This window comes from Neofelis nebulosa, chromosome 1 (genome assembly GCF_028018385.1).
Source record: "Neofelis nebulosa isolate mNeoNeb1 chromosome 1, mNeoNeb1.pri, whole genome shotgun sequence".
Lineage (NCBI taxonomy): Eukaryota > Metazoa > Chordata > Mammalia > Carnivora > Felidae > Neofelis > Neofelis nebulosa.
In genome coordinates, this window is record NC_080782.1 from 115,023,849 (window position 1) to 115,049,104 (window position 25,256).

A 25,256-nucleotide genomic window follows, 5' to 3' on the forward strand; every position below is an offset into this window, starting at 1 on the left:
TGGGCCATGGGTGCCTAGTTCTCCTCCAAAGATAATTTCAGAAAATCATTCTTCCTCCAATGGGTATAGAGAGAGGCCAGGAGCATCACTATTGGAAGTGCTCCCCCTTGGAATAAGAGAATGGGGAGGGGCACCTGAGTGGCTCAGTCGGGTAAGTGTCTGATTCTTGGTTTCAGCTCAGGTCATGTACTCATAGTTTGTGAGTTTGAACCCTGCATTGGATTCTGTGCTGACAGCAAGGAGCCTGCTTGCTTGCTCGCTCGCTCTCTCTCAAAATAAATAAATAAACTTAAAAAAAAAAAGAGAGAATGGGGAATACATGTTCCTCCCATCACCACTATCTTATGACTTTATTTCCATGCTAAAAGCTAAAACAATCCTTAAATCACACACACACACACACACACACAACTCATGGCAACAACATATATTTTTGGCTTTATAATATAAAAATAGAGTTTTTATTTTTATTTTTATGAAATTTATTGTCAAATTGGTTTCCATACAACACCCAGTGCTCGTCCCCAAAAAACGCCTTCTTCAATACCCATCACCCACCCTCCCACCCCCCATCAACCCTCAGTTTGTTCTGTTTTTAAGAGGCTCTTATGCTTTGGCTCTCTCCCACTCTAACCTCTTTTTTTTTTCCTTCCCCTCCCCCATGGGTTTCTGTTAAGTTTCTCAGGATCCACATAAGAGTGAAAACATATGGTATCTGTCTTTCTCTGCGTGGCTTATTTCACTTAGCATAACACTCTCCAGTTGCATCCACGTTACTACAAAGGGCCATATTTCATTCTTTCTCATTGCCACGTAGTACTCCATTGTGTATATAAACCACAATTTCTTTATTCATCAGTTGATGGACATTTAGGCTCTTTGCATAATTTGGCTATTATTGAGAGTGCTGCTATAAACATTGGGGTACAAGTGTCCCTATGCATCAGTACTCCTGTATCCCTTGGGTAAATTCCTAGCAGTGCTACTGCTGGGTCAAAGGGTAGGTCTAAAAATAGAGTTTTTAAAGAAGTTTGTACACATCAACAGTGCAAGAAATGGTGATGATTTGGTTAAAATTTTATAAACCACAGAGATACAAAATAAAAGAAAAATTGAAATTTTAATTTCAGGCAGTAGGTTTTAATTTAATAAGCTACTGTGTTTTTAGGTGAAAACCAATTAAAATTATAATTGCATTATAAATTTGAAATTGTAATGAAGGAAATAGATTTTAATATAAACACATTAACATCAATAAAAACAAAAAATTCCCACTCCAATTAGGCCTCAAAAAATTTGTTCTATAGGTGGAACTCAGAGATACAATTAACAAAAACATTTAGAATAAATAGCTGAATAGAAAACCTAATTTCTAATTCATAGTTAGCTGACAATTGTATAGTAGTTTGAAAAAAGCTCTTCTCCTTGTTTGATGTCCCTGAGTGCTACAAGAATGACACATCGAAGTGGGCTGAGGACAAAAAGAATACACAAAAGTTAGAAGTATTAACAAATCCAAGCTCATATTTTTAATATAACCAATTTAGCTGTTATAGACATAATTTTATTCAAATTTTTTACTATTGTCTTAGCTATTTGATTTCCCTGAAGAAATAGTTCTTATCCCTGATGGAGACCACAAATCAGTAAGTTTAAAAAAAAACATTTTTTTTAACATTTATTTTTGAGAGAGCATGAGCAGGGGAGAGGCAGAGAGAGAAGGAGACACAATCCAAAGCAGGCTCCAGGCTTTGAGGTGTCAGCATTGAGCCCAATGCAGGGCTCGAACCCACGAACTGTGAGATCATGACCTGAGCCGACGTCAGACGCTTAACCGTCCCTTAACCGACTGAGCCACCCAGGTGCCCTTGTGGTTTAACATTTTAAAATTAATTTGTATCTTTGTATTCTGCAAAGATGAAAACATTACTTAAAATTAATTGGGATTAAAAAAATACTTTTGGGGCACCTGGGTGGCGCAGTCGGTTAAGCGTCCGACTTCAGCCAGGTCACGATCTCGCGGTCCGTGAGTTCGAGCCCCGCGTCGGGCTCTGGGCTGATGGCTCGGAGCCTGGAGCCTGTTTCCGATTCTGTGTCTCCCTCTCTCTCTGCCCCTCCCCCGTTCATGCTCTGTCTCTCTCTGTCCCAAAAATAAATAAAAAACGTTGAAAAAAAAAAATTAAAAAAAAAAAATACTTTTATGAACACCGTAAGACATAAGTAACCTTCAATGTTCCTACTCAGTTAACTTTTCCTGTACTTGTTGAACAGTAGTGATATTATGCTCCAGAGCATATAGCTAAAAAAAAAACCCAACTGTTACATACACACAGGTAGAGACAGAGTATGTATCAAGTACAGAGAATAGTCAAAGTTTGTTGTGTTTTTAGACAGAGTAGGAGTCGGGGAGAAGGGCAGAGGCGGGGGGGGGGGGGAGGGTAGAGAGGGAGGGGGGGGCAGAGAGAGAGAGAGAGAGAGAGAGAGAGAGAATCTTAAGCAGGCTCTATGCTCAGTGTGAAGCCCAACGAGGGGCTTGATTCCATAACCCTGGGATCATGACCTGAGCTGAAATTGAAAGTTGGACGCTCAACCAACTGAGCCACCCAGGTGCCCCCAAAGAACAGTCTAAGTTTTAAATCTCTTTCATCTTAAAAGGACAATTTAATGGGGCCCATAAAAAATAAAGTTTGCTAGCACCTGGCAGCTCAGTGACATGACATAAAGATTATATTTTCCTATAGCACTGTTGATAAAGAACTCTACAGAATTACTTACATTTAGAAATTGTTACTTGAACACTTTCAGACTTTCCACTTATTGAATAGAAATGTTACATTAATAATATGTATTTTCTGAATATTTCCTCTTTTTTTTAATGTTTATTTTTTTGAGAGAGAAAGAGAGAGAGACAGTGTGAGTCGGGGAGGAGCAGGGAGAGAGGTAGACACAGAATCCGAAGCAGGCTCCATGCTCTGAGATGTCAGCACAGAGTCTAACATGGGGCCCAAACCCATGAACTGTGAGATGATGACCAGAGCCAAAGTCAGGCACTTAACTGACTGAGCCACCCAGGTGCCCCTGAATATTTCCTCATTTTTCATTAAGCTTCCAAACGTAATAGTGAAATGAGCAAAAGAAAGAATAGTGTAATTTAGCCTTTTTCTTCAACTGGGTGTTCTCAAGTGAGATGAAGAACATAATCCTTAAAATGATTAGGGGCGCCTGGGTGGCGCAGTCGGTTAGGCGTCCGACTTCAGCCAGGTCACGATCTCGCGGTCCGTGAGTTCGAGCCCCGCGTCGGGCTCTGGGCTGATGGCTCGGAGCCTGTTTCCGATTCTGTGTCTCCCTCTCTCTCTGCCCCTCCCCCGTTCATGCTCTGTCTCTCTCTGTCCCAAAAATAAAAAATAAAAAAAGCCAAAATTAAAAAAAAAAAAAAAAAAAAAAAAAAAAAAAGATTAAAAAATGTATTTGAAGATTTTGTAAGTAGAAAAGTAACAATGAATCACTTGAAAAAAATTTTAAGGTTGATACTTATAAAGGACTACATAGAACGAAAATGGGTAATAAGAAGCAGAATGAGCTAAGTTAATGAAAAATATTAAACTTCAAATGAGCCTACATTAATACATTAAGGTATGATGAAAATCAAAATTTAAGTTATAATTTTTTCCTAAGAGAAATTATTCCAAGTTCTGTATAGCTTTTTCTTGGAATATATATATTTAAAAAAATTTTTTTTTAAGTTTATGTATTTATTTTGAGAGAGGACACACAAGAGAGGCAGGGGTGGGGGGCGGTGAGAGAGAGAATCCCAAGCAGGCTCCACATTGTCAGTGCAGAGCCCTATGTGGGGCTCGAACCCACAAACCGTGAGATCATGACCTGAGCTGAGATCAAGAGCCAGATGCTCAACCAAGTGAGCCACCCAGGCACCCTCGAATATACATGTTTTTTGAGTACAGCAGAAGACAGGGGATAGGAAAAGACTAACCTTTGTTTGTCACAGCTGTAGGCAATGTTTGGAAGATACTGTTTTAGCTCTATAGGAAAAACTGCAGGCACATCAAATTCCTGGTAACAGACATTAGCAGCTCTGTCTAGGAACAAGTATATAATTTTTAGAAATAGCCGTTTTAAAAAAGGTCATGGAAAACAGAACTGAATTTTAACACTTGATGCATGGTTTTCTAAATTATTAGAACATTTTCAAATTAATAATCACTATTACCTTCCAGGCATTACTAGATGATGTATGTTTTATTATTTACTTTTTGAAGATCAGAAAACAGAGACTCAGAAAGGTTGAAGGTTATGTAGAAAAGTCAGGTTTCTTTTTTTTTTTTTTTCAACGTTTTTTATTTTTATTTTTGGGACAGAGAGAGACAGAGCATGAACGGGGGAGGGGCAGAGAGAGAGGGAGACACAGAATCGGAAACAGGCTCCAGGCTCCGAGCCATCAGCCCAGAGCCTGATGCGGGGCTCGAACTCACGGACTGCGAGATCGTGACCTGGCTGAAGTCAGACGCTTAACCGACTGCGCCACCCAGGCGCCCCGAAAAGTCAGGTTTCAAGTTCATATCTCCCTAACACCAAAACCTATGCTAAATGTAGGCGAGATCAAACTTACATTTTTAGGAAAGTCAAGCCCTAGAGAAGGTAAGTGATTCACAAAAGTAGCAACAGAAAGGGGATACCAGTCTAATTTAACCTACAAGGTTCTACTGAGGCTCTGACAAAATGATCTCTAATGCTCTTTTTTTAATTATTAAAAAATGCTAAAATAATAATGATCAAAGGAGCATTTATCAGTTACCCATGTTTACTGAAAAACCAGAAGAAAAATAGTAAAAGAATTCCAATTAATGTATATCATTATTTCCCCAACTTCTTTAATATCTGCCTTCTCAGCATTACAATTTATTTACAGGCTTTGAAAAGCTGAGATGTTAAATTTAACTGCCTCTGGCACTCAGTCATATAGCAAAGGAGAAAAATTACTACTGCTATATTTATATCTTGTCTCACAGACCCATAATGTCAACTTACCATTTGAACAATTGTTGACATACTGTCCTACAGCAAGTGGATTACAAATTTCTGATGTTAGCCATGTACTGTCACTCATTTTTAAAGGACCAAGTTGATCCCTCCCATTGCAAGATCTGAAACAGGTGAAAGCATTAGGTAAGAGATTGTTCTTTTATGTCTTACAGTAAAATCCAAAAGTACAAAATTAATCCTAGAACTGAACAAATCCAATTTCTCTTAAAAAGTTTTGTCTAGTCTGGGATGCCTGGGTGGTTCAGTCAGTTAAGCGTCCAATTTCGGCTCAGGTCATGATCTCACAGTCCCTGAGTTCGAGCCCCGGGTCGGGCTCTGTGCTGACAGACAGCTTGGAGCCTGGAGCCTGCTTCCGATTCTGTGTCTCCCTGTCTCTGACCCTCCCCAGTTCATGCTCTGTCCTTCTCTGTCTCAAAAATAAATTAAAAAAAAAAATTTTTTTTAAAGTTTTGTCTAGTCAATAGGGCAGCTGAGTTGCCACTTAGCAGCTGTCTAAACAGATTTTTATTTAAAGTGAAAAGGCCAGGGTCATGGTCATTTTCCTGTGGCTCTGTGTCCTATCGTTATGTTTGAACATGGGCACTAACTTACCTGTATACGACTTTTGATATTCCTTTGTCATTTCCATCAATAAGTACCCCATCCAGGCATCTAAAAATAAATGGATTTCCAATGGATTGGAAAAAGATTGGCTCATACTTCTGATATACTGTACCTATTATAAGATAAGGACATAGCACCATGTAAAAATTATTAACATCATGATAAGCACCTTTCTCTGGAAAATAAACATAACATGAAATGAACTATTTTATTTTCTCTACCTTTTTCTAATATTTTACCTCCAGTCTAGATTATCACATTCTCTTTGGCTACTTCTTCCCTTTAAAGAGTGCCCAAAAGTAAATGGAGCAGAGAATCAACTTGTTCACATAGCCAAATAAAATGTGACTATTTTGATTAATTAAAATGTGAACACCACATTTGAGATTCAGCTTTACAAAATTATAGGGGCTTTTTGTTTTGTTTTGTTTTTGCTTTTTAAAGTAGAGTGTTATTTGACATCCATTAAAAAGTCTTTTGGGTTCCTGGGTGGCTCAGTGGTTAAGCATCGAGCTTCAGCCCAGGTCATGATCTCACAGTAGTGAGTTGGAGTTCCACATTGGTCAACTCGAGCCCTGCTTTGCCTCAGGTGAGCTCGAGCCCTGCTTCAGGTGAGCTTGGTTTCTCTCTGCCCCTCACTGACTTGCGCCCTCTCTCTCTCTCAAAAAAAAAAAAAAAAAAAAAAAAAAAAAAGAAAGTCTTTTAAGAAATGTATTTGTTAATAACCAGTTAAATAATGTAGACAAAATGGGAATAAATGAATCTGATATTCAGGTTGTTTCCCCTTTCGCTAGCAGTAGAGGAAAGGAGAAAATTAGTATTTACTGAGTGTGTCCTATGTTACTGGCATCCTAATCTATTGAATTTATTCTAGTATTAATTTGTTGCCAGCTTGTTCTATTGAGCCTTTACAGAGTTAGTTGTGTAGGAGGAAACCAACTCTTTTGCTTAGGGATGTAAAATTAGAAAACAGAATGACTTTTTGAAAACATGTCTGAATTAAACATTTACAAATAATGTAATCTTAGTTTAACAAATAACATACCCTACTAAGCATTCTAGTCAATGATCTTTTTGCAAAGAAGCTGCTTTACTTTCAAAGTGTAGAAATGGCAGAAAGGTATTTATTGATTTACAGGTTTAAACTCTGTCATACCTGTTTTAACCTGTACTATTTTTACCTTTAGTTATCCATTATGTAAACCAACTGACTTATTCTCTAGTGCTTTCTAAGTAATTCATCTTATCAGAGTAGGCCATACTATATTCTACATTTAAACACTGACTACAAAAATTTCCTTAAAAGAAAAGTGCTTTTATTCAAATAAATACTCAAGGATGCTTTCTAGCACATAAAATAATTTGTAGTTATTTTCGAAATCAGGATTTACAAATGTGTGGAAATCTCAGTTTCTAATTCAACTCCTTACTCAAAGGATTATAAGAGTAAGTATTTTGTTGGACTTATATTAACTGATAAATAGGAAACTCTTGGCAAAGCACTAATTGAATCATTACCAGGATACATAGATACAACCGCGCCTTTTGGTACCAATCCTCTGGTAACGAAGACACCTTTTCCAGCAGAAATCAATGAGCTAGTTGCTCGGGCAACACTGAAACCCAGTGTCTTATAAAGAATTTCTTCTGGTTTAAAGATATTTTGCTGTTGATGTCTGTATTCAAGCAGTTTCACCCTTGGATGTTGAACTGACAGTAGGTCATGATATTTTGATTTAACGGTTTCTGGAAGCATAGTCAAGATATCTGATTGCTTATGGAAATCATTAATGAACAGAGCCTGGAAAACTTTCAGTAATGTTCCTAGGACATCTTCATCTGAGATAACTTTGTCTTTGGATTCCTCTGGAACATACCGGATGGTCCTGAAAACAGGAAAAGTTTCCATTCACTACCCTTCAAGTGATAAAAGTCAGGCTTCATGCCTTCATGCCTTCTAAGTTACTGGGCTTAATGATGATTATTCTCATGTGTTTGAAGGGCATAAAACTAAAAAGTTCAAGAAAGAATTGTTTGGGGATAGTTGTAGTTCGCTAACTCCTGGCAATACCCACCCAAGTTACAAATAGCCGGTTATCTGTGAAAAGTCTATCTGTACCAAATGCTGTTGGGTCCTTACATTCATTATCTCATCTTTGAAGACAGGGAAACTGAGGCTTGACGTTGTGGAGCTTGCCCAAGATCCTAAAGCTGTTAAGCAGGAAAGCCACAGCTCAAACAGAACTAGTTCCTCTTCCCACTACATCCATGGCCATTATGTGAATATCGCATAAGAATCCTCATATATTTTATAGGCATTTAATTACAAAGACAAATTTAACATCATATACTTTGTTACATTCTCTCCCGGGAATACTTACTTCTTTAATGGCTGCATCATTTTTACTCGCATAATGGTATTATTTTTTACTTCTTGACAAAAAGAAAGCCATTCCGCTTCACAATTCTATAGCAGCGGTGGCCCTGAATTCACGTTTCCGCGGAATCAAACTTTGGAAAAGCTCTTCGGTTATTAACTGGCCTTCAGTGGAGCTAGCTTTGCCTATTTAAGTGAGCATTACGTGAGCTTCTTCACGATCGCTACCATGCCACTTACTAGAGCCTGAATTAACAGTGACTCCACCGCCACCCACTCAACTAGATCCCTTTCTTCAGGCATGGACTATTCTAAACCCCACATTCGGACGTGTTTTTAGTGACATTTTGCTTGTTTTTCTGCGTCAGCTAGTGCAAGTTGTTATCCTCACATCCAAGCCGGGCTGCTTTCACCATATAAACTATGGAGCTATAAAAATAAACCTCAGTTTGGCTTTTGTAAGGAACTTTGAAGTATGCCCTGGCGGAGAGAAGGCCATGCACCCTCACGCTGTATAAACTTTGTTCGTTTTCAAAAGTTTCTATTTTTTTCCCGGACAGAAGCGCCCGTCAGCGAAGACCTCTAAAGGAGAGCACGAGCCGCACTGCCCGTGAGGGACGCCCGCCTCACAGACCTCACAGCGCGGGGTACTCTGGGAGAGTAGGCCTCAGGTCCCACCCTCCTAAGGCTCCCCACCGTCTGCGGTATCCCAGCTGTCCTCCGACTCCACCAGCCTCGACTTCGCCCACTTCAGGCCCCGCCCCACCTCAGGTTCTGCTCGCTACGGGCCCGCCCACCTCGGGCCCCAGGGTCGCCTGAGGCTCCGCCCACCAGAGACCGCCGTTTAAAGCGCTTTTCGCCGGAGGTTCCGCCCACTTAGGGCCCACATGCCTCCAGTTCAGCGGTCCTGGTGGCGTCGTGGGGCTGAAAGAAGACGTCCCTGGTCTGCCGGCCTCGCCCTCTCACCTGGGGTTGTGGTTTAGGTTCAGCGCGATCCAAGGAACGAAGCGGTACTTGTAACGATGCCATCGCTGCCACAGGCCCCGAAGCAGGCGGCCCGGCATGGCCGTCCCGCGGCGCTGTAACGAGGACAGCGCCGGAGAGGTGGGTCACAGTCTCGGGCCCGCCCTGGTCCGGGGAGGAGCGGAGGCCACGCCGTCCTGCCCCTCTTGGGTCTCCGCCTTCAGTGCCTTGCTCCTTTGCCCTGGGACTCCCTTGGATCTTGTGGCCTCCGTCCCTCTCCTTTATTGACCTCAGCTGGCTGAATCGTAGGTGCGTATAGATGAGGGAAGCCCTTTATTCCCCTTTTCTTTCTCCATTCGCTCGTGTATTTACACACACGCGCGCGCGCACACACACACCCACTTCGGAGAAGTTCAGACTATGCTTAGTTCCAGTGGATGCAAACTACAAGAATCTCTGAAATCAGTACGTGTTTGTTAAGAATTATGGGGTGCCTGGGTGGCTCAGTCGGTTAAGCTTGGTGGGTTCAAGCGCGATGTAGGGCTCTGCGCTGAAGGCTCGCAGCCTGGAGCTTGCTTCGGATTGTGTGTCTCCCTCTATCTCTGCCCTTCCCCCGCTCACACTCTGTCTCTCTCAAAAATAAATAAATAAACATAAAAAAAGTTATCAGACTGATGTGTTTTCCACCAGTCTTATTTCTATGTGTTTGTCTTATTTCAGTCTTATTTCTATGTGTTCTGTATTCCTACAGAAAATCATAGATATATGTGTGAATGTTTTAAGCTACTACAAATATCCACAACTTCTTTTATTTATTCAAAAATGTATTTTATTGTTTCTCCATATTAGTTTGTATAATTACACTTTATTATTCTGTTTCTACGGTTTTAACATCGTTTATTACTCTTTTTCTGGTAAGTGTACTTCGAATCTAAAAAGTTCTAGTTTTGGTTTGTCAAGAATTTTTGTTTTAAGTTAATGATGAGTATCACATGCTTTTCTTTGCTATTTACTGAGGTGATCACATAATTTCTCTATGTTCTTTTGTTAATGTATGAATTATACATTGTCAGATGTTACACCATGCTTGGATTGAGATAGCTAGATAGTTATGAGTAACACATTGGTCATACTCTATAGGTTTTTATATGCTTTTGTTGTCTCAAATTTATTTCGAAGTGTGTTATAAAATTTTCAGTGTCATGGCTTGTTTGTAGTTTTGTTTTCAGGTTTTGGTGTTAGACTTTTGCTGACCTCATAAAATGGATTGAGAAGTATTCTCTTTTCCTCTACTTGTGAAAAAAGACCAAAACATTTGTATAGGAATGGTGTTATTCCTTCCTTGAATGTTGATAGAATTCACCAGTGAAACCATTTGGGTTTGTAGTTTTCTTTGATAATGAATTCAGTTTTTAAAATTGAAGTACAGTTTTCATACAATATTAGTTTCAGGTGTACATAGTGGTTCAACATTTATATACATTAGTAAGTGATCTCCATCAGAAGTCTAGCTACCATCTGTCACCATACAAAGTTGTTACAGGTTTTGAAATAGCAAGAATTCTTTTTTTATGGCTGAGTAATATTCCATTGTATATATTTATACCACATATTCTTTAAAAAAATTTTTTTTAAATGTTTGTTTATTTTTGAGACAGAGCATGAGCAGGGGAGGGGCAGAGAGACAGGGAGACACAGAATCCGAAACAGGCTCCAGGCTCTGAGGTGGCAGCACAGAGCCCAATGCGGGGCTTGGACCCATTAACTGTGAGATCATGACCTGAGCCGATGTTGGACGCTTAACTGACTGAGCCACCCAGGTGCCCCACCACATATTCTTTATTCATCTTTTGCTGATGGACACTTAGGTTGTTTACATATCTTGGCTATTGTAAATAATGTTGCAGTGAACATGGCGGTGCATATATCTTTTCCAGTTAGTGATTTTGTTTGCTTCCCAGCTGTGAAATTGTTGAAATGTATGTTATTTCTATTTTTAATTTTTTGGGGGAACTCCAGACTATTTCCCATTGAAGCTGCACCATTTTGCATTCCCACCAACAATACACAAGGTTTCCCTTTTCTCTGCATCTTTGCTGACACTTGTTATTCCTGGTCTTTTTGATACTAACCATTCTGACAGGTGTGAGGTGATATCTCATTGTGGTTTTGATTGGCATTTACTGAATAATAGTAACGAGTATCTTTTCATGTGTCTCTTGGCCATCTGTATGTCTTTGGAGAAATGTCTATTCAGGTTCTCTACCCACTTTTTAATTGGATTTTTTTTTATTGAGTTGTATCTGTTCTTTATATATTTTGGATATTAACCCTTTATTGTTTTATTAGTTGCAAATGTCTTCTTCCATTTAGTAGGTTGCCTCTCATTTTGTTCATGTTTTCCTTCACTGTGCAAAAGTTTTTTAGTTTGATGTAGTCCCATTTATTTTTGCCCTTGGTGTCCTTGCCTGAGGATGCAGATCCAAAAAAATACTGCTAACACTGATGTCCAGGAGCTTACTGCCTATGTTTTCTTCTAAGAGTTTTATGGTTTCACATTTAAGTCTTTAACCCATTTTAATTTAATTTTGTATGTGGTGTAAGAAAGTGGTCTAGTTTCGTTGTTTTGCAAGTAGCTCTCCAGTTTTCTCAGGACCAAATGATTGAAGAGACTGTCTCTTCCTCATTGTATATTCTTATTTTCTTTGTTGAAAACTAATTGACTGCATAAGTGTAAGGTTTTTCCTGGACTCTAGTCTATTCTGTTGATCTATATGTCTGGTTTTGTGCCAGATCACACTGTTTTGATTATTATAGCTTTATAGCATAGTTTGAGATCAGGGAATGTGATGCCTTCTTAAAAATTATTTATTTATTTATTTATTTATTTATTTATTTATTTAATGTACATCCAAGTTAGCATATAGTGCAACAGTGATTTCAGGAGTAGATTCCTTAATGCCCCTTACCCATTTAGCCCATCCCCCCACCCACAACCCCTCCAGCAAATCCTCTGTTTGTTCTCCATATTTAAGAGTCTCTTACGTTTTGTCCCCCTCCCTGTTTTTATATTATTTTTGCTTCCTTTCCCTTATGTTCATCTTTTTTGTACCTTAAGTTCCTCATGAGTGAAGTCATATGATATATTTGTCTTTCTCTGACTAATTTCGCTTAGCATAATACCCTCTAGTTCCATCCATGTAATTGCAAATGGCAAGATTTCAGTCTTCTTGATTGCTGAGTAATACTCCATTGTGTGTGTGTGTGTGTATATATATATATATATATACACACACACACACACACACACACACACAACATCTTCTTTATCCATTCATCCATCGATGGACATTTGGGCTCTTTCCATGCTTTGATGTTGTTGATAGCTCTGCTATAAACATTGGGGTGCATGTGCCCCTTTGAAACAGCACACCTGTATCCCTTGGATACATACCTAGTAGTGCAATTTCTGGGTCATTGGGTAGTTCTGGTTTTAATTTTTTGAGGAACCTCCATACTTGGCTGCACCAGTTTGCATTCCCACCAGCAGTGCGAAAGAGATCCTCTTTCTCCGCATCCTGGCCAGTGTCTGTTGTTGCCTGAGTTGTTAATGTTAGCCATTCTGACAGGTGTGAGGTGGTATCTCAGTGTGGTTTTGATTTGTATTTCCCTGATGATGAGTGATGTGGAACATTTTTTCATGTGTTGGTTGTCATCTGGATGTCTTCTTTGGAGAAGTGTCTATTTATGTCTTTTGCTCATTTCTTCACTGGATTATTTTTTTGGGGGGTGTTGAGTTTGATAAGTTCTTTATAGATTTTGGATACTAACCCTTTATCTGATATGTCATGGTCTTGGATTCTTGTGTATTGAGAGTTTTTTGATTACTGATTCAACTTCATTACTAGTTATAGGTTTGATCAGATTTTCTATTCTTGATTCAATCTTGGAAGATTGTATGTTTGTAATTTACCTATGTCTTCTGGTTTTTCCTATTTGTTAGCCTATAATTGCAGGATTTTTCTTATAATCCTTTATATTTCTGTGGTGTTCATTGTAACTTCTCTCTCATTTCTGATTTTATTTATTTGGGCCCTCTTTGTTTTTTTCTTTTAAGTCTGCGTAATGATTTGTTGATTTTGTTTATGTTTTCAAACAACCAGCTCTGTATTTCATTAATATCCTCTGTGATCTTTATTTCCTTTCTTCTACAACATTAGTATTAGTTTGTTCTTTTTCTAGTTCTTTTAGGTGTAAGCTTATTTGGGATTTTTCTTGTTTCTTGAGATTGGCCTGTATTGCTATAAGCTTTCCTCTTAGAACTGTGTTGTCTGCATCCTGCAGGTTGTGGACCATTGTGTTTCCATTTTCATTTGTCTTAAGGTATTTAAAAAAAATTTTTTTTAATGTTTTTAATTTATTTTTGAAGGAGACAGAGAGAGAGACAGAGAATGAGTGGGGGAGAGTAGAGAGAGAGGGACACACAGAATCCAAAGCAGGCTCCAGGCTCTGAGCTGTCAGCACAGAGCCCAATGCGGGGCTCGAACTCATGAACCGTGAGATCATAACCGACTGAAGTCGGATGCTTAACTGACTGAGCCACTCAGGCGCCCTGTCTTAAGGTATTTTTTAAATTTCCCCTTTGACTTTTTTATTAGCCCATTGGTTGTTAAGTAGAATGTTGTTTGGCCTTCATGTGTTTTTTTGTTTGTTTTTTTTTCCCATTTTTTTTTCTTGCAAGTGATTTCTAGTTTCATACTGTGTGGTCAGAAAAGATGCTTGATATTATTTAATTCTTCTTAAATTTATTGAGACTTGTTTTGTGGCCTAACATGTGATCTATTGGGAGAGTATTCCCTGTACACTTGAAAAGAATGTGTAGTCTGCTGTTTGGGGATGGAATGCTCTGTATATCTATTAAGTCCACCTGGTGTAACATGTCGTTTAAAACCACTGTTTCCTTGTTGATTTTCTGTCTGGATGATCTATCCACCAATGTCACTGCTATTATTTCATTTACTGTCAATTCTCACCTTTATGTCTGTTAATATTGCTTTATATGTTAGGTGCCCCTGTGTTGGGTGCATAGATGTTTTTAGGTGTTATGTTCTTTGGTTTGGTTGATCCTTTTATCTTCTGTAATGCCATTCTTTGTCTTCAGTTACAGTCTGTGTTACTGTGTTTTTGTCTGATATAAGTATCCAGCTTTCTTTTTACTTCTATTTGCATGGGCTATCTTTTTCCATCTCTTCACTTTCAGTCTGTGTATGTCTTTATATCTGAAGTGAGTCTCATGTAGGCAGCTTATAGATGGGTCTTGTTTTTTATGTTTCTTTTTTTTCTTTTTTTTTTTTTTTAACCCATTTACACACCTTATGCCTTTTCTTTGGAGCATTTGGTTCATTTAATTTAATGTAGTTATTGATAGATAGGTACTTACTGCTGTTTTGTCAGTTGTTTTCTGTTTGTTTTTGCTGTTCTTCTCTGTTCCTTCTCTTGCTCTCTTTCTTTGTGATTTGGTGACTTTCCTTTGTGTTATGTTTGTATTCCTTTTTTGTGTATCTGTTATTTATAGGATTTAGTTTTGTGGTTTATATATAACATGAGGTTCATTCTGTTTTAAGTTGATGGTCATTTAAGTTCAAGTTAAAAGCACCATAGTTTAACCACCCTTACCACATTTTATGTTGTTGATATTATATTTTACATATTAATATGTTGTGTATCCTTTAATTATTGTGGGTCTAGATGATTTTACTACTTTTGTCTTTCAGTCTTCATAACTCACTCTGGTTGATCATTTATCTTTACTATATGTTTACCTTTACCAGTTACATTTTATTTTTTTTCACAATTTTCTTATTTCTAGTTATGGCCTTTTCTTTTTTCATGTAAAGAAGTTTCCTAAAGGTTTCTTGTAAGGCTGGTTTGATGTTAATGAACTCCATTAGCTTTTGCTTATCTGAGCAGCTCTGATCTATTGTTCAATTCTGAGTGACAACTTTGTCAGGTAGAATATTCTTGTTTTAAATGTTTTCCTTTCAACACTTTGAATATATTGTACCGCTTCCTTTTGGCCTGTGAAATCTGAAAAATCAGCTGATAGTTTTTTGAGGGTCCCCTTATACATAACTAGTTGCTTTTCTGTTGCTACTTTAAAGATTTTGCCTTTAACTGTTGACACTGATTATTATGTGTCTTGGTGTGGGTCTCTTCAGGTTCATCTTGTTTGGGACTCTGTGCTTCCTGGAATGGGATGTCTGTTTCCTTCACCACGTCAGGGAAAATTCTGTCAATATTTCTTCAGATAGGTCTTCGACCCCGTTATGTCTCTCTTCTTCTGGTACCCATTATGCAAATGTTTCTCTGCTTCCCACATGTTGTTGCTGAGAATGTTGCCCCAGAGGTCCCTTAAGCTATCCTCGTTGTGTTTGATTCTTTTTTCCTTTTGCTGTTCCAGTTGGGTAGTTTCCACTATTCTGTCATCCAGGTTTCTGATCCATTCTTGTGCATCATCTCATCCACTGGTATTTTCTTCTAGTGTGTTTTTTCATTTCAGTTTTTCTTAGGCTCTGATTGATTCTTTTTATATGTTGTTTGTTGAAGTTCTCAGTGTGTTCATCCATTCTCCCGAGTTTGGTGAACATCTTAAGAAAATTAATTTGAACCTTTATCAGGTATATTGCTTCTCTCTCTTTTCTTTAGTTCTTTTTCTGAGGTTTTGTCTTGTTCTCTTGTCTTGAGTATATTCCTCTGTCTCTTTCTTGTGCCTGTTTGTGTTTGTTTCTGTGTATTAGGTAAATCAATTATATCTTTCAGTTTTGAAAGATTGGCTTTATGCAGAAGGTGTCCTGTCAGGCCCAGTTGTGCAACCCCTCTCCCACCTCCTCATTCTTGAGCCAGGTGCCTTAGAGGTCTCTCCTGTGTGGGCTGCACGTACCCTTCTTTTATAGCTGGGTTGCACTTGGTGTGAACTCCCTGGTGTGCAGGGCAGTTGTGCAGCTTTTTGTGAGGGCTACCCATGTCGACTCTGGATGTCCTGGTGAGTGGGGCTGGTCCTTGGCCTGTCTGGCTGAGAGTACAGGCCATAACCACTATGGGCATGCTTGTGTCAGAGTTGGCTCCTTGTGCAGCTGGCTGTGAAGTCCTGCTGCGGCAGCTGTGGCCATGTGTGTGGGTGGAATAGGCTTCCACTGTGGCTGGCTGTGACCTCCAGGTGTGACTATTGCAGGTGCCCTAGTATTTGGCTCTTCTCCCCTGGGGTGGAGGTTGCTTGCTGGGGATGGGAGTAGTGGGAGGCCAGGGCTCCAGTACAGCTGCCTCCACCCCCAGGTGTGGCAGGGTGGGAGCTGCTTTGGAGGGGTGCTGGGCTGGGCTGGGCTGGCACAATCTGCAGAGAATGACTGGGGTCAGGTGATTGGTGTTAGCACAGTAGGTAGAGTGTCAGAAATGGCTCCTGCCAGGCTGGACCAGCTCGGTAGAAGGGAAATGAAAAAAAAAAAAAAGAAGAAGAAAAAGGTGTCTGGTAACACACCCGTCTCTGGAGAATGTTCTAACAGATCCCTGCCCCTCTGGCACATGTCCTAAAATTGGTCAGTGAATCTCTTTTCAGCACCCAGGTGCTTTTCCAACTGCTGCCTCTGCTCTGGAACTTGGGATGATTGAGGTTATGCACCTGCCCTAAAGCATGGAACATAGTTTCCTATTGCCTTCTGGGTCTCCCACACATAAGCCCACTGGTTTTCAAAGCCAGATATTATGGGCACTCATCTTTCCTGTGCTTAGCATAATGCTCTCTAGCTCCCAGTCTCTTAACTGGGGATCCAGATGTGGAGCTTGGACTCCTTGTTTCTCTTGGAAGGCCTGTATGTTTGATACCCTCCTGCAGGGGATCATTGTGCAGTAGGTGTGGGTACTAATTAGATAATGTCTTCACCCCCTCCCACCCATATTAATGTGGCTTTTTCTTTTTTTCCTTAGTTGTGTATGACATGTTCTGGTAGTCTTCAGTTTGTTTTCAAAGATAGTTGTTCTTTACATCGTTGTAGATTTTGGTATGTCCATGGGAGGAAGTGAGCTCAGGATCTTCTTACTTTGCCATCTTGATCCCTCCTCCTGAATTCAGTTTCCTTGAAAGATGAAGCACTCTTGAAAATTTCTGTTTCATTTTGTTTCAAGTTTGATAAAAGGTTCTTCGTGAAATTTGTTTATTTATGCTGTCAAACTTTTGACATAAAGTTGTTCATAAATATAGTCTTATATATGATCTGTAGTAAGAACCCCACTTTCATTCCTGATTTTGGTGATTTTTTTTCCCTTTTTCTTCATCTTTGTAACTCGGGTTTTTTCTCCAAAGAAACAGCTTTTGTCTTAATGTTCTCTTTTGTTTGTCTATTTTCCATTTTATTAATTTCTGTTCTCTATTATACATTCTACTTACTTTGGTTTTACTCTTCTTTTTCCAGCTTGATTAGTAGAACCTTACATCAATGATTTGAGACCTTCTGTTCTTTTTGTTTCTATGTATGTATGTATGCATTTAAAAAATTTTTTTTTTTCAACGTTTTTTATTTATTTTTGGGACAGAGAGAGACAGAGCATGAACGGGGGAGGGGCAGAGAGAGAGGGAGACACAGAATTGGAAACAGGCTCCAGGCTCTGAGCCATCAGCCCAGAGCCTGACGCGGGGCTGGAACTCACGGACCGCGAGATCGTGACCTGGCTGAAGTCAGACGCTTAACCGACTGCGCCACCCAGGCGCCCCGTATGTATGCATTTTAAAGGTAAAGTGGGTATTTATTTGTACTCAAACCTATAAACCACCAGCCAAGCTGGCCCTCAGCTTTCTACAAGTACTGGATAACCAACAAGCTAGGAGTTGTAATTAAACCAGCACAGGGGGCAGAGTAAATCAGTGATGCACATTATAACTTAACCCATCACCATAACAGTTGAAGTTGTTAACAAGCCTCACAATCTCAGAAAATACAAATAATCCTTCATCACATGTCTTTGTATTTTTACTTCCCATTCTTGAGGTTGAATTCTGGAGCCTAAAGATGTCCAATTTAGTATTGTATCTAGTTATATATAGCCAGAAATATCTTTTAGCATGTTGTCTATAGCAGCCAAAGCTACGGAATCCTCTTTGATTAGACTGCAACCATACCCCCTTGATTGACAGAATAAGCATAATGAAAAACAATATCAAGGAAGAGATACAGACCGTAAAAGACAAATCCTAGGAGAAGTAATACAGCCACCACCCACATTGAGATTGATATATTCATCGTCACACATCTTCAGGCTGTATGTTCAGAGTAATTTGGGAATAAGTCTATTGTTTCCTGAGTACTAAAATACTTAGTGGTTTGCTGTATTACACTATAGCTTTCCCCAGCAGTTAGTTTTTGTCTTTCTGTCTGTCTTAATGTTTATTTATTTTTGAGAGGGAGAGACAGAGTGTGAGTGGGGGAGGAGCAGAGACAGAGGGAGACACAGAATCCGAAGCAGGCTCCAGGCTCCGAGCTGTCCGCACAGAACCCGACACAAGGCTCCAACCCATGAACTGTGAGATCATGACCTGAGCCGAAATTGGATGCTTAACCTACTGAGCCACCCAGCTGCCCCCTCCAGCGGTTTCTAAGATGGACTCCAAATCGCTGACAGAATTTTGCTGGAACTGGATCTGGGCTGCAGGGATTCCTCTCCACAGTTGTGGAGCTGATTGTTCTAGGCCTGGCTGTTGCAGGCTTGGGGGTACCAGGTCTGACTGTTCCAGTAATGGTTGCTCCATATTGGAAGGTTTCCGGAAGTGTTCATCAGGTATCCCTGGTGATAGGAATAGAAGTCTGGGTATTCTGGAGAGCTGAGTCACCCTGTTGTTATTCTTTGGCCAGTTGTTTTTCTGCCATCTCTTACATTTCATTCTCTGGTTTTGGAACCAGGTCTTAAACTGCTTAGAGCTAAGGTTCAGAATGTTGGAAAGTTCTTGCATCTGCTAGAGACTGAGGTATTTCTGTGTCTGAAATCTCTCATTGAGTACATACAGCTGGGTTTGAGATAAAATGGTTCTGATCTTCTGTTTGTTGCCCTGAGCTGTATCTTCCTTCTTCCCTGTGATCTTCTCTGTAGAAGTGGGTAGTACTTTTACTCTGGGACTGGTGGAAGTATTGAGCCTGTACTGAACAAGCAGATCCATGGAGGAAGGAAGAGGAGAGATGGTCTCTGTGTGTGGGGTCTCAGCAGATGACATTTGCAAGGATGCATAATTTCCTTCAGGCCCATAAACCTCAGGCATTGGAGAAGAGTCCCTAGAATTGGGTGCTTTGGGGCAAAGTGGGCATTGGGGCTGAGCTGGATCGACACTCATGTTGCTGAGTAGAGGGTAGAGAGAAAAAAAAGAGGGAGATACAGGCTTATGTATTTAGATGGAAGAACTTAGAGAAATATGAAGATCTCCAGAGGTAAGAGTATCAGAAAGAATGAAGTGGCGTCACCACTGAAATAGCTAAGCGTCAACCAACTCAGTTTACCAAAACACTCAATTTTTTATTGAAATTCCATCTAGTTACCTTATAGTGTAATATTAGTTTCAGGCATAGAATTTAGTGATTCACCACTTCCCAGTGCTCATCACAAGTGCCCTACTTAATACCTATCATCCATTTGACCCATACCCCCCCGCCTACCTCCCCTCCAGCAACCCCCAGTTTGTTGTCTATAGTTAAGAATCTGTTTTATGATTCTTAAACAGAATCTTTGCCTCTCTCTCTTCTCCCCACCCCACATTCATCTGTTTCGTTTTTTAAATTACACATGAGTGAAATCGTATGGGATTTGTCTTTCTTTGACGGACTTATTTTGCTTAGCATAATACTCTGTAGCTCCATCCACGTTGTTGCAAATGGCAAGATTTCATTCTTTTTTAATGGCTGATAATCTTCCATTGCATATATATAACTTCTTTATCCATTCTTCTATCGATGGACACTTGGGCTCCTTCCATAACTTGGCTATTGTAAATAATGCTGCAATAAACAGGGGTGCATATATCCTTTCAAATTAGTGTTTTCATTGTTTTTATAATATATTTTTATCACTATATTTTGCCATTTTTATTACAATATGTCTTGGTGTGCATCTGCTTTTGTAATTTTTGGGAGTTCTCTGTGTCTCCTGGATCTGGATGTCAATTTCCTTCCCCAGGTTAGGGAATTTTTCAGCTATTATTTCTTCAAATAAATTCTGTGCCCTCTTTTCTCTTTCTTCTTCTTTTCTCTTCTTCTCCTGTAATATGAGTGCTGCTCTGTTTGATGGAGTCACTGAGTTCCATAAGTGAATTCTTGTTTTGCATAATTCTTCCTCTTTCTTTTGTTCAGCTTGATTACTTTAATTACTGTGTCTTTTAGGTCACTAATTTGTTTCTCTGCTTCTTCCAGCCTGCTGTTTATTCCATCAAGCATGTTTCTGTTTTTTATTGAGCCCTTTATCTGTGCTATGTTATTCCATATCTGTATGTTAATGGTCTCGCTGGTGTCCTCCACTCTTTTCTCAAGTCAAGTGAGTATTCTTATGATCATTGCTTTAAATTCTCCATCAGGTGTGTACTTATATCTGTTTCGCTTAGATCCCTGGCCATGGCCTTGTCTTGTTCTTTGATTTAGGTGAAATTCTTCTGGTGCCTGAGTGGCTCAATCATTAAACATCAGATTTCAGCTCAGGTCATGATCTCACCGTTTGTGAGTTCGAGTCTCACATTGGGTGAGCACAAGCCCCGCTTCAGGTGAACACGAGCCCTGGTTCTGGCAAGCCCCACTTCTCTCTTTCTCTGTCTCTCTCTCTGTCTCTCTCTCTCTCTGCTTTTCCTGGGATTCCCTCTCTTTCTCTGCCCCTTGCTTACTTTCGCCCTCTCCCCCTGCCCCCCAAAAAAGAAATTCCTCTGTCTTGTCATTTTGTCTAAGTCTTTGTGCCTGCTTCTCTATGCTAGTAAAGTCAGCTATACCTCTTGTTCTTGAGAGTAATGGTTTTATGAAGAGGAGGTGCATAAGTATAGTATCACCTATTCCCCTGGGCCTGGTGGTTTCTAGACTATCTCCATTGTATGCAGCGTGTGCTTGCTTTGCTGTTGTGTCCTGGCTGCTTTATCTCTCAGGCCAGTAGTCTGCAGAGGCTCTCTTTGTTGTGGGCAGTGTTTGGTCCTTGGCCTGGATGTGGTGAGTTTTACCTAGGTGTCTTCTGGTCTGCTTGTGATGTGAGACCTGTCACCACTGTGCCACTGCTGCCAGAACCAAGGGTCCCCCAAACTCCCATGTCAGGAGATGAGGTGTGAGCATGGGTTTGGGCTGGTCTGGGAAGGGCCTGCCATGTTGGGACTGAGGCAAGCGTGACAGGAAAGGACGCCTCCACCAGAGTGTGGGGGTGTGGGCCTTGGTGTAAGCAAGTTAGGTAGCAAGTGTCTGTGCTGGTTCCTACAGGTGGTCCCGTGCTTATGGTGAGGGACAGGGTGGGAAATGGTGCCTGTGAGTTCTTTTCTTCCAGAAGGGGTCTGTCTGTGAATACTCCCTCTCTGTGACATGCTCTGAGATGAGCAACAACTAACCTCACCATGTGTGCCCCAGGTTCTTTTCAGATAACTGTTTCCATGTCCTAAGTCTACAGAGTATTTGACCTGCCTTTTCTTCAAGAGTAGCCCGATATCCTCCAAGCTTTCCCAGAGCCAAGCTGACCTTTAAAACTGTAGGCTTTAAGCACAGCTGGGTGCAAGAACTCAAGCAATTTGGGCCCTCTTGCTTTCTTAGCCAATTGCTCTGGGGATTTGTTTTCCCCTGTGGGCTCCCCTCTGTGTTTGTCTCTTGCTTTTCTCTGTGGCCACAGCTCCCTTCTCACTGCAGTGGCCACAATGTATTTCTCTCCCAGACCTGTCTCGGTACTTGCTGTCTTCTTCGATATGGCCTCTCCCTTTAGTTGTGGATTTTGTTTTGCCAGTCTTCAGGTTGATTTCTGGGGTATTTAGGATCATTTGATAGTTATCTAGATTTGTTCATGAGGAAAGGTGAGCTTATGTTCCCCCCTACTCTGCTAGCTTCCCCTGTCTCAAGAATCCAGTTCTTTTATTAAGCCAGAAAGAAAATACCTTTGCAAAAATAGAAAAAATGTCATTCTTCTCACTACTTATGGGGGAAATGGATTAACTGTTTTTTATAAAGGTATGTCATCCACATTAAGATGTAATAGATTTTGAATTTTTATTTTTAATTAATAAGTAAATATTTTAAAACATCAGTTTTCATGTGATACAGGAAATATCAATGGATATATCCCATATAAACGAGTCTGGAAATATCAATGGATATATCCCATATAAAGAGTCCCTTGGGGACTCTTGGTAATTTTCAAAAGTGTAATAGAGTCTGAAGACAAAAATGTTTTAGAATGAGTGTTAGAACTACAAACTGTGATGCAAAATTTTGAGGAAGGACATTTCATTGGAGTTAATGCCCATTCTATGAATTACAGTAATGTATGGCATATTGATAAAATTAGACACAGAATATTTTGAAGTTATTTTGTGCCATAGGACCTAACATATTTCATTAAAAGCAGAAGAAAAAAATGATCTCTGCTAGTCTTTGTGTGGATTAGCAAAAGCCACTTTTTTTTTTTTTTAAGCAAAAGCCACTTCTTCCTTCAGCCACTTTACTGCCATCTAGTGGAAAGTAATTGTAATAAATACACAACTCTTTTAGGACTGCAGTGTGAATGATGCCCCATAGAATTGTGTAGTACATAGTTGGTTGTGGCAGCTTTGAATATTGGTTCTCAACACTTCTCAGACCAAACTATGAGTTCAAGAAGTTTGAGAACCACTGGCATGAGCAAAGGTACAGAGATGGGATTGAACACAATGGGTTCACAGAGCAAGACTACAATGATCTGAGTACAGCAAACAATTGCATTAGGAATGGTAGGAAGTAAAGTTTTTAGGCAGACTAAGATCATTGGAAATATTGAGATTTGAGGCATTACGTGGTTGGTGGTCATTGAAGGTTCAGAGCATTAGCATGTAGAAGTAGTTTAGGAAGCTAGATTGGTGGGTAAATAGATGGTGGATGGATGGGTGGGAGCTTGAATGGCCAGCTAGGGTGGTCTTCAGAACAGGAGATCAGCAAAGAAGTTACCAAGTGTCTTGATACACCTTCTCCTTGGTTGTAGCTGTCTGTCAGAATGGGAAAATAGGAATGTCCTGTCAGACAATAAACACTGAGTCTAGATTTTAGATTGAAAAAATAGAAGTCTCAGTGATTGCCTTTTGAGCTTTTTAATTTTCTCAGAGGCACACTGACACAACTGCTTTATTCATGAGAGAGAGGTGACCTAGAGGCAAATGTTCAAATAATTGGTAAAGTTAACACCAAGATCATCCTTTATTAAAGAAAATTTTTACTTTGCTGCCCTCTTCTGGAAATTATATAATTGCTTAAATAATTCTTAACACTGTTGGTCAATTAGTGTGGGCTGAATTGCCATTGAAAGGCTGGAATGAACTGCAAAAGAAGGAAATCAAGGTAAAATATAAAAATGAAATGAAGCCAAACCAAAAAATATACAAACTTAGAAATATTTTACCAACTTATATTTGAAAATTTCTAATCTGTGGAAAAGTACAATGAACAGCCATCTATCTTTTTTGTAGTTTCACCAATTGTTAATATTTTGCAATATTGCCGCCCTTTCTCTTTTTTTTTCCTTTCCATTTGAACACGAATTCTCCATATCGGCTTTACAAGAACAACATTTTTCTAAGTAATCCCAATATCCTGTCTTTTAAAATGAACATTAATTCAGTATCATGACTATATAGTCCATACTCAAATTTCTCTCATCTCAAAAATGACTTTGATAGCTATTTTTTCTTTTGTTATTTGTTTTTTAAATTGGATCAGAGTTTACGTATTGCTTTTAGTCTGTTTTAATCTGGTCTAATTTAGTCTACCCCTGCTTTTGTTTTTCATGACCTAAAACTTTTACGAAGAGATCAAACCTGCTGTGTTACATAACTGTTTTATGTTCACCATTTGGTGAGAGGGATATTTATGATGTATATTATATATAATGTGTGCTTCTTACTGCATCACATCAAGAGGGACATCATTTCAGGCTGTCCTAGTATTGTTGATACTACATGTGATCACTTTTTTAAAAATGACAACAGACCTTCACTGGAAGATAATGGTTTCCCTTTGTATTTATGAGTAATCTCTAGAGTGATGCTCTGTGACCATGAGAGTATCCTTTTCCCCAACATTTCACAGTGGTTTCAGCATCCATGAGGATTTTTTGCCTGGTCTTGTTATTACACTGGGGTTCATGAAGTGATGTGTTTTTAATTTTTTTTTAATATTTACTGATTTTTGAGAGAGAGGGAGAGAGCATGAGTGGGGGAGGGGCAGAGAAAGAGGGAGACAGAATCTGAAGCAGGCTCCAGGTTCTGAGATGCCAGCACAGAGCCCGACGCAGGGCTTGAACTCATGAATTGTGAGATCGTGACCTGAGCTCAAGTTGGACCCTCAACCAACTGAACCACCCAGGTGTCCCAAAATGATGTGTTTTAATTAGATCCCCATGTCTATATTTATTCGTTTATTAGCTGATATTCGTTTGTAAAAAACAGCTTTCCTTTTCTCATTCTCTGCCCTCTTGTAATCACTGTGGATTCATGGGTTTTTTTTTATTCAGCATGATAATGTCGTTATCCCACTTACTGATCAAATTGCCCCAAATTTATTCTGTAGGAGCCCTGTTAAGCTGCATCCTTTATTTAATTAATTTATTTTGTTTTGTTTTGTTTTGTTTTATTTTATTTTATTACTTATCTTTTTAATGTAATTTTTCTAAATTTACATCAAAATTAGCATATAGTGCAACAATGATTTCAGGAGTAGATTCCTTAGTGCCCTTACCCTTTTAGCCCATCCCCCCTCCCACACCGCTTCCAGTAACCCTCTGTTTGTTCTCCATATTTAAGAGTCTCTTATGTTCTATCCTTCTCTCTGTTTTTATATTATTTTTGTTTCCCTTCCCTTGTGTTCATGTGTTTTGTCTCTTGAAGTCCTCATATGAGTAAAGTCATATGATATTTGTCTTTCTCTGACTAATTTCACTTAGCATAATACCCTCCAGTTCCATCCATGTAGTTGCAAATGGCAAGACTTCATTCTTTTTGATTGCTGAGTAATACTCCATTGTATAT

The 25,256-nt window shown here is 39.5% G+C and overlaps 1 protein-coding gene, 1 long non-coding RNA gene and 1 pseudogene across 5 annotated transcripts in view; 1 reads left to right on the plus strand and 2 right to left on the minus strand.

The window, feature by feature from the left end:
* Positions 1–1,101: 1,101 nt before the first annotated feature.
* SETD9 (SET domain containing 9) lies at positions 1,102–9,106 on the minus strand. 3 transcript variants are annotated; one of them, XM_058732168.1, is made up of 6 exons: positions 9,008–9,106; positions 7,183–7,550; positions 5,653–5,776; positions 5,047–5,162; positions 3,992–4,093; positions 1,102–1,471 (listed from the first exon to the last, which is right to left on the minus strand). In XM_058732168.1, exons 1-5 carry the CDS (start codon positions 9,103–9,105, stop codon positions 4,041–4,043), a joined length of 759 nt encoding a protein of 252 aa, XP_058588151.1. In that variant the 5' UTR covers position 9,106; the 3' UTR covers positions 1,102–1,471; positions 3,992–4,040. The 3 variants fall into 3 exon arrangements, with proteins under 3 accessions (XP_058588151.1, XP_058588134.1, XP_058588141.1); XM_058732151.1 differs by having other exon boundaries at positions 3,992–4,097; XM_058732158.1 differs by lacking the exon at positions 9,008–9,106 and adding an exon at positions 8,046–8,699 and having other exon boundaries at positions 3,992–4,097.
* LOC131512944 (uncharacterized) overlaps positions 9,018–25,256 on the plus strand; it is a 61,211-nt gene continuing 44,972 nt past the window's right edge. For both annotated transcript variants that reach the window (XR_009262396.1, XR_009262397.1), the window contains exon 1: positions 9,018–9,145. This is a non-coding gene — a long non-coding RNA (uncharacterized LOC131512944). The remainder of the gene's footprint in view (positions 9,146–25,256) is intronic.
* On the minus strand, positions 18,297–19,376 carry LOC131512940 (homeobox protein NANOG-like; annotated as a pseudogene).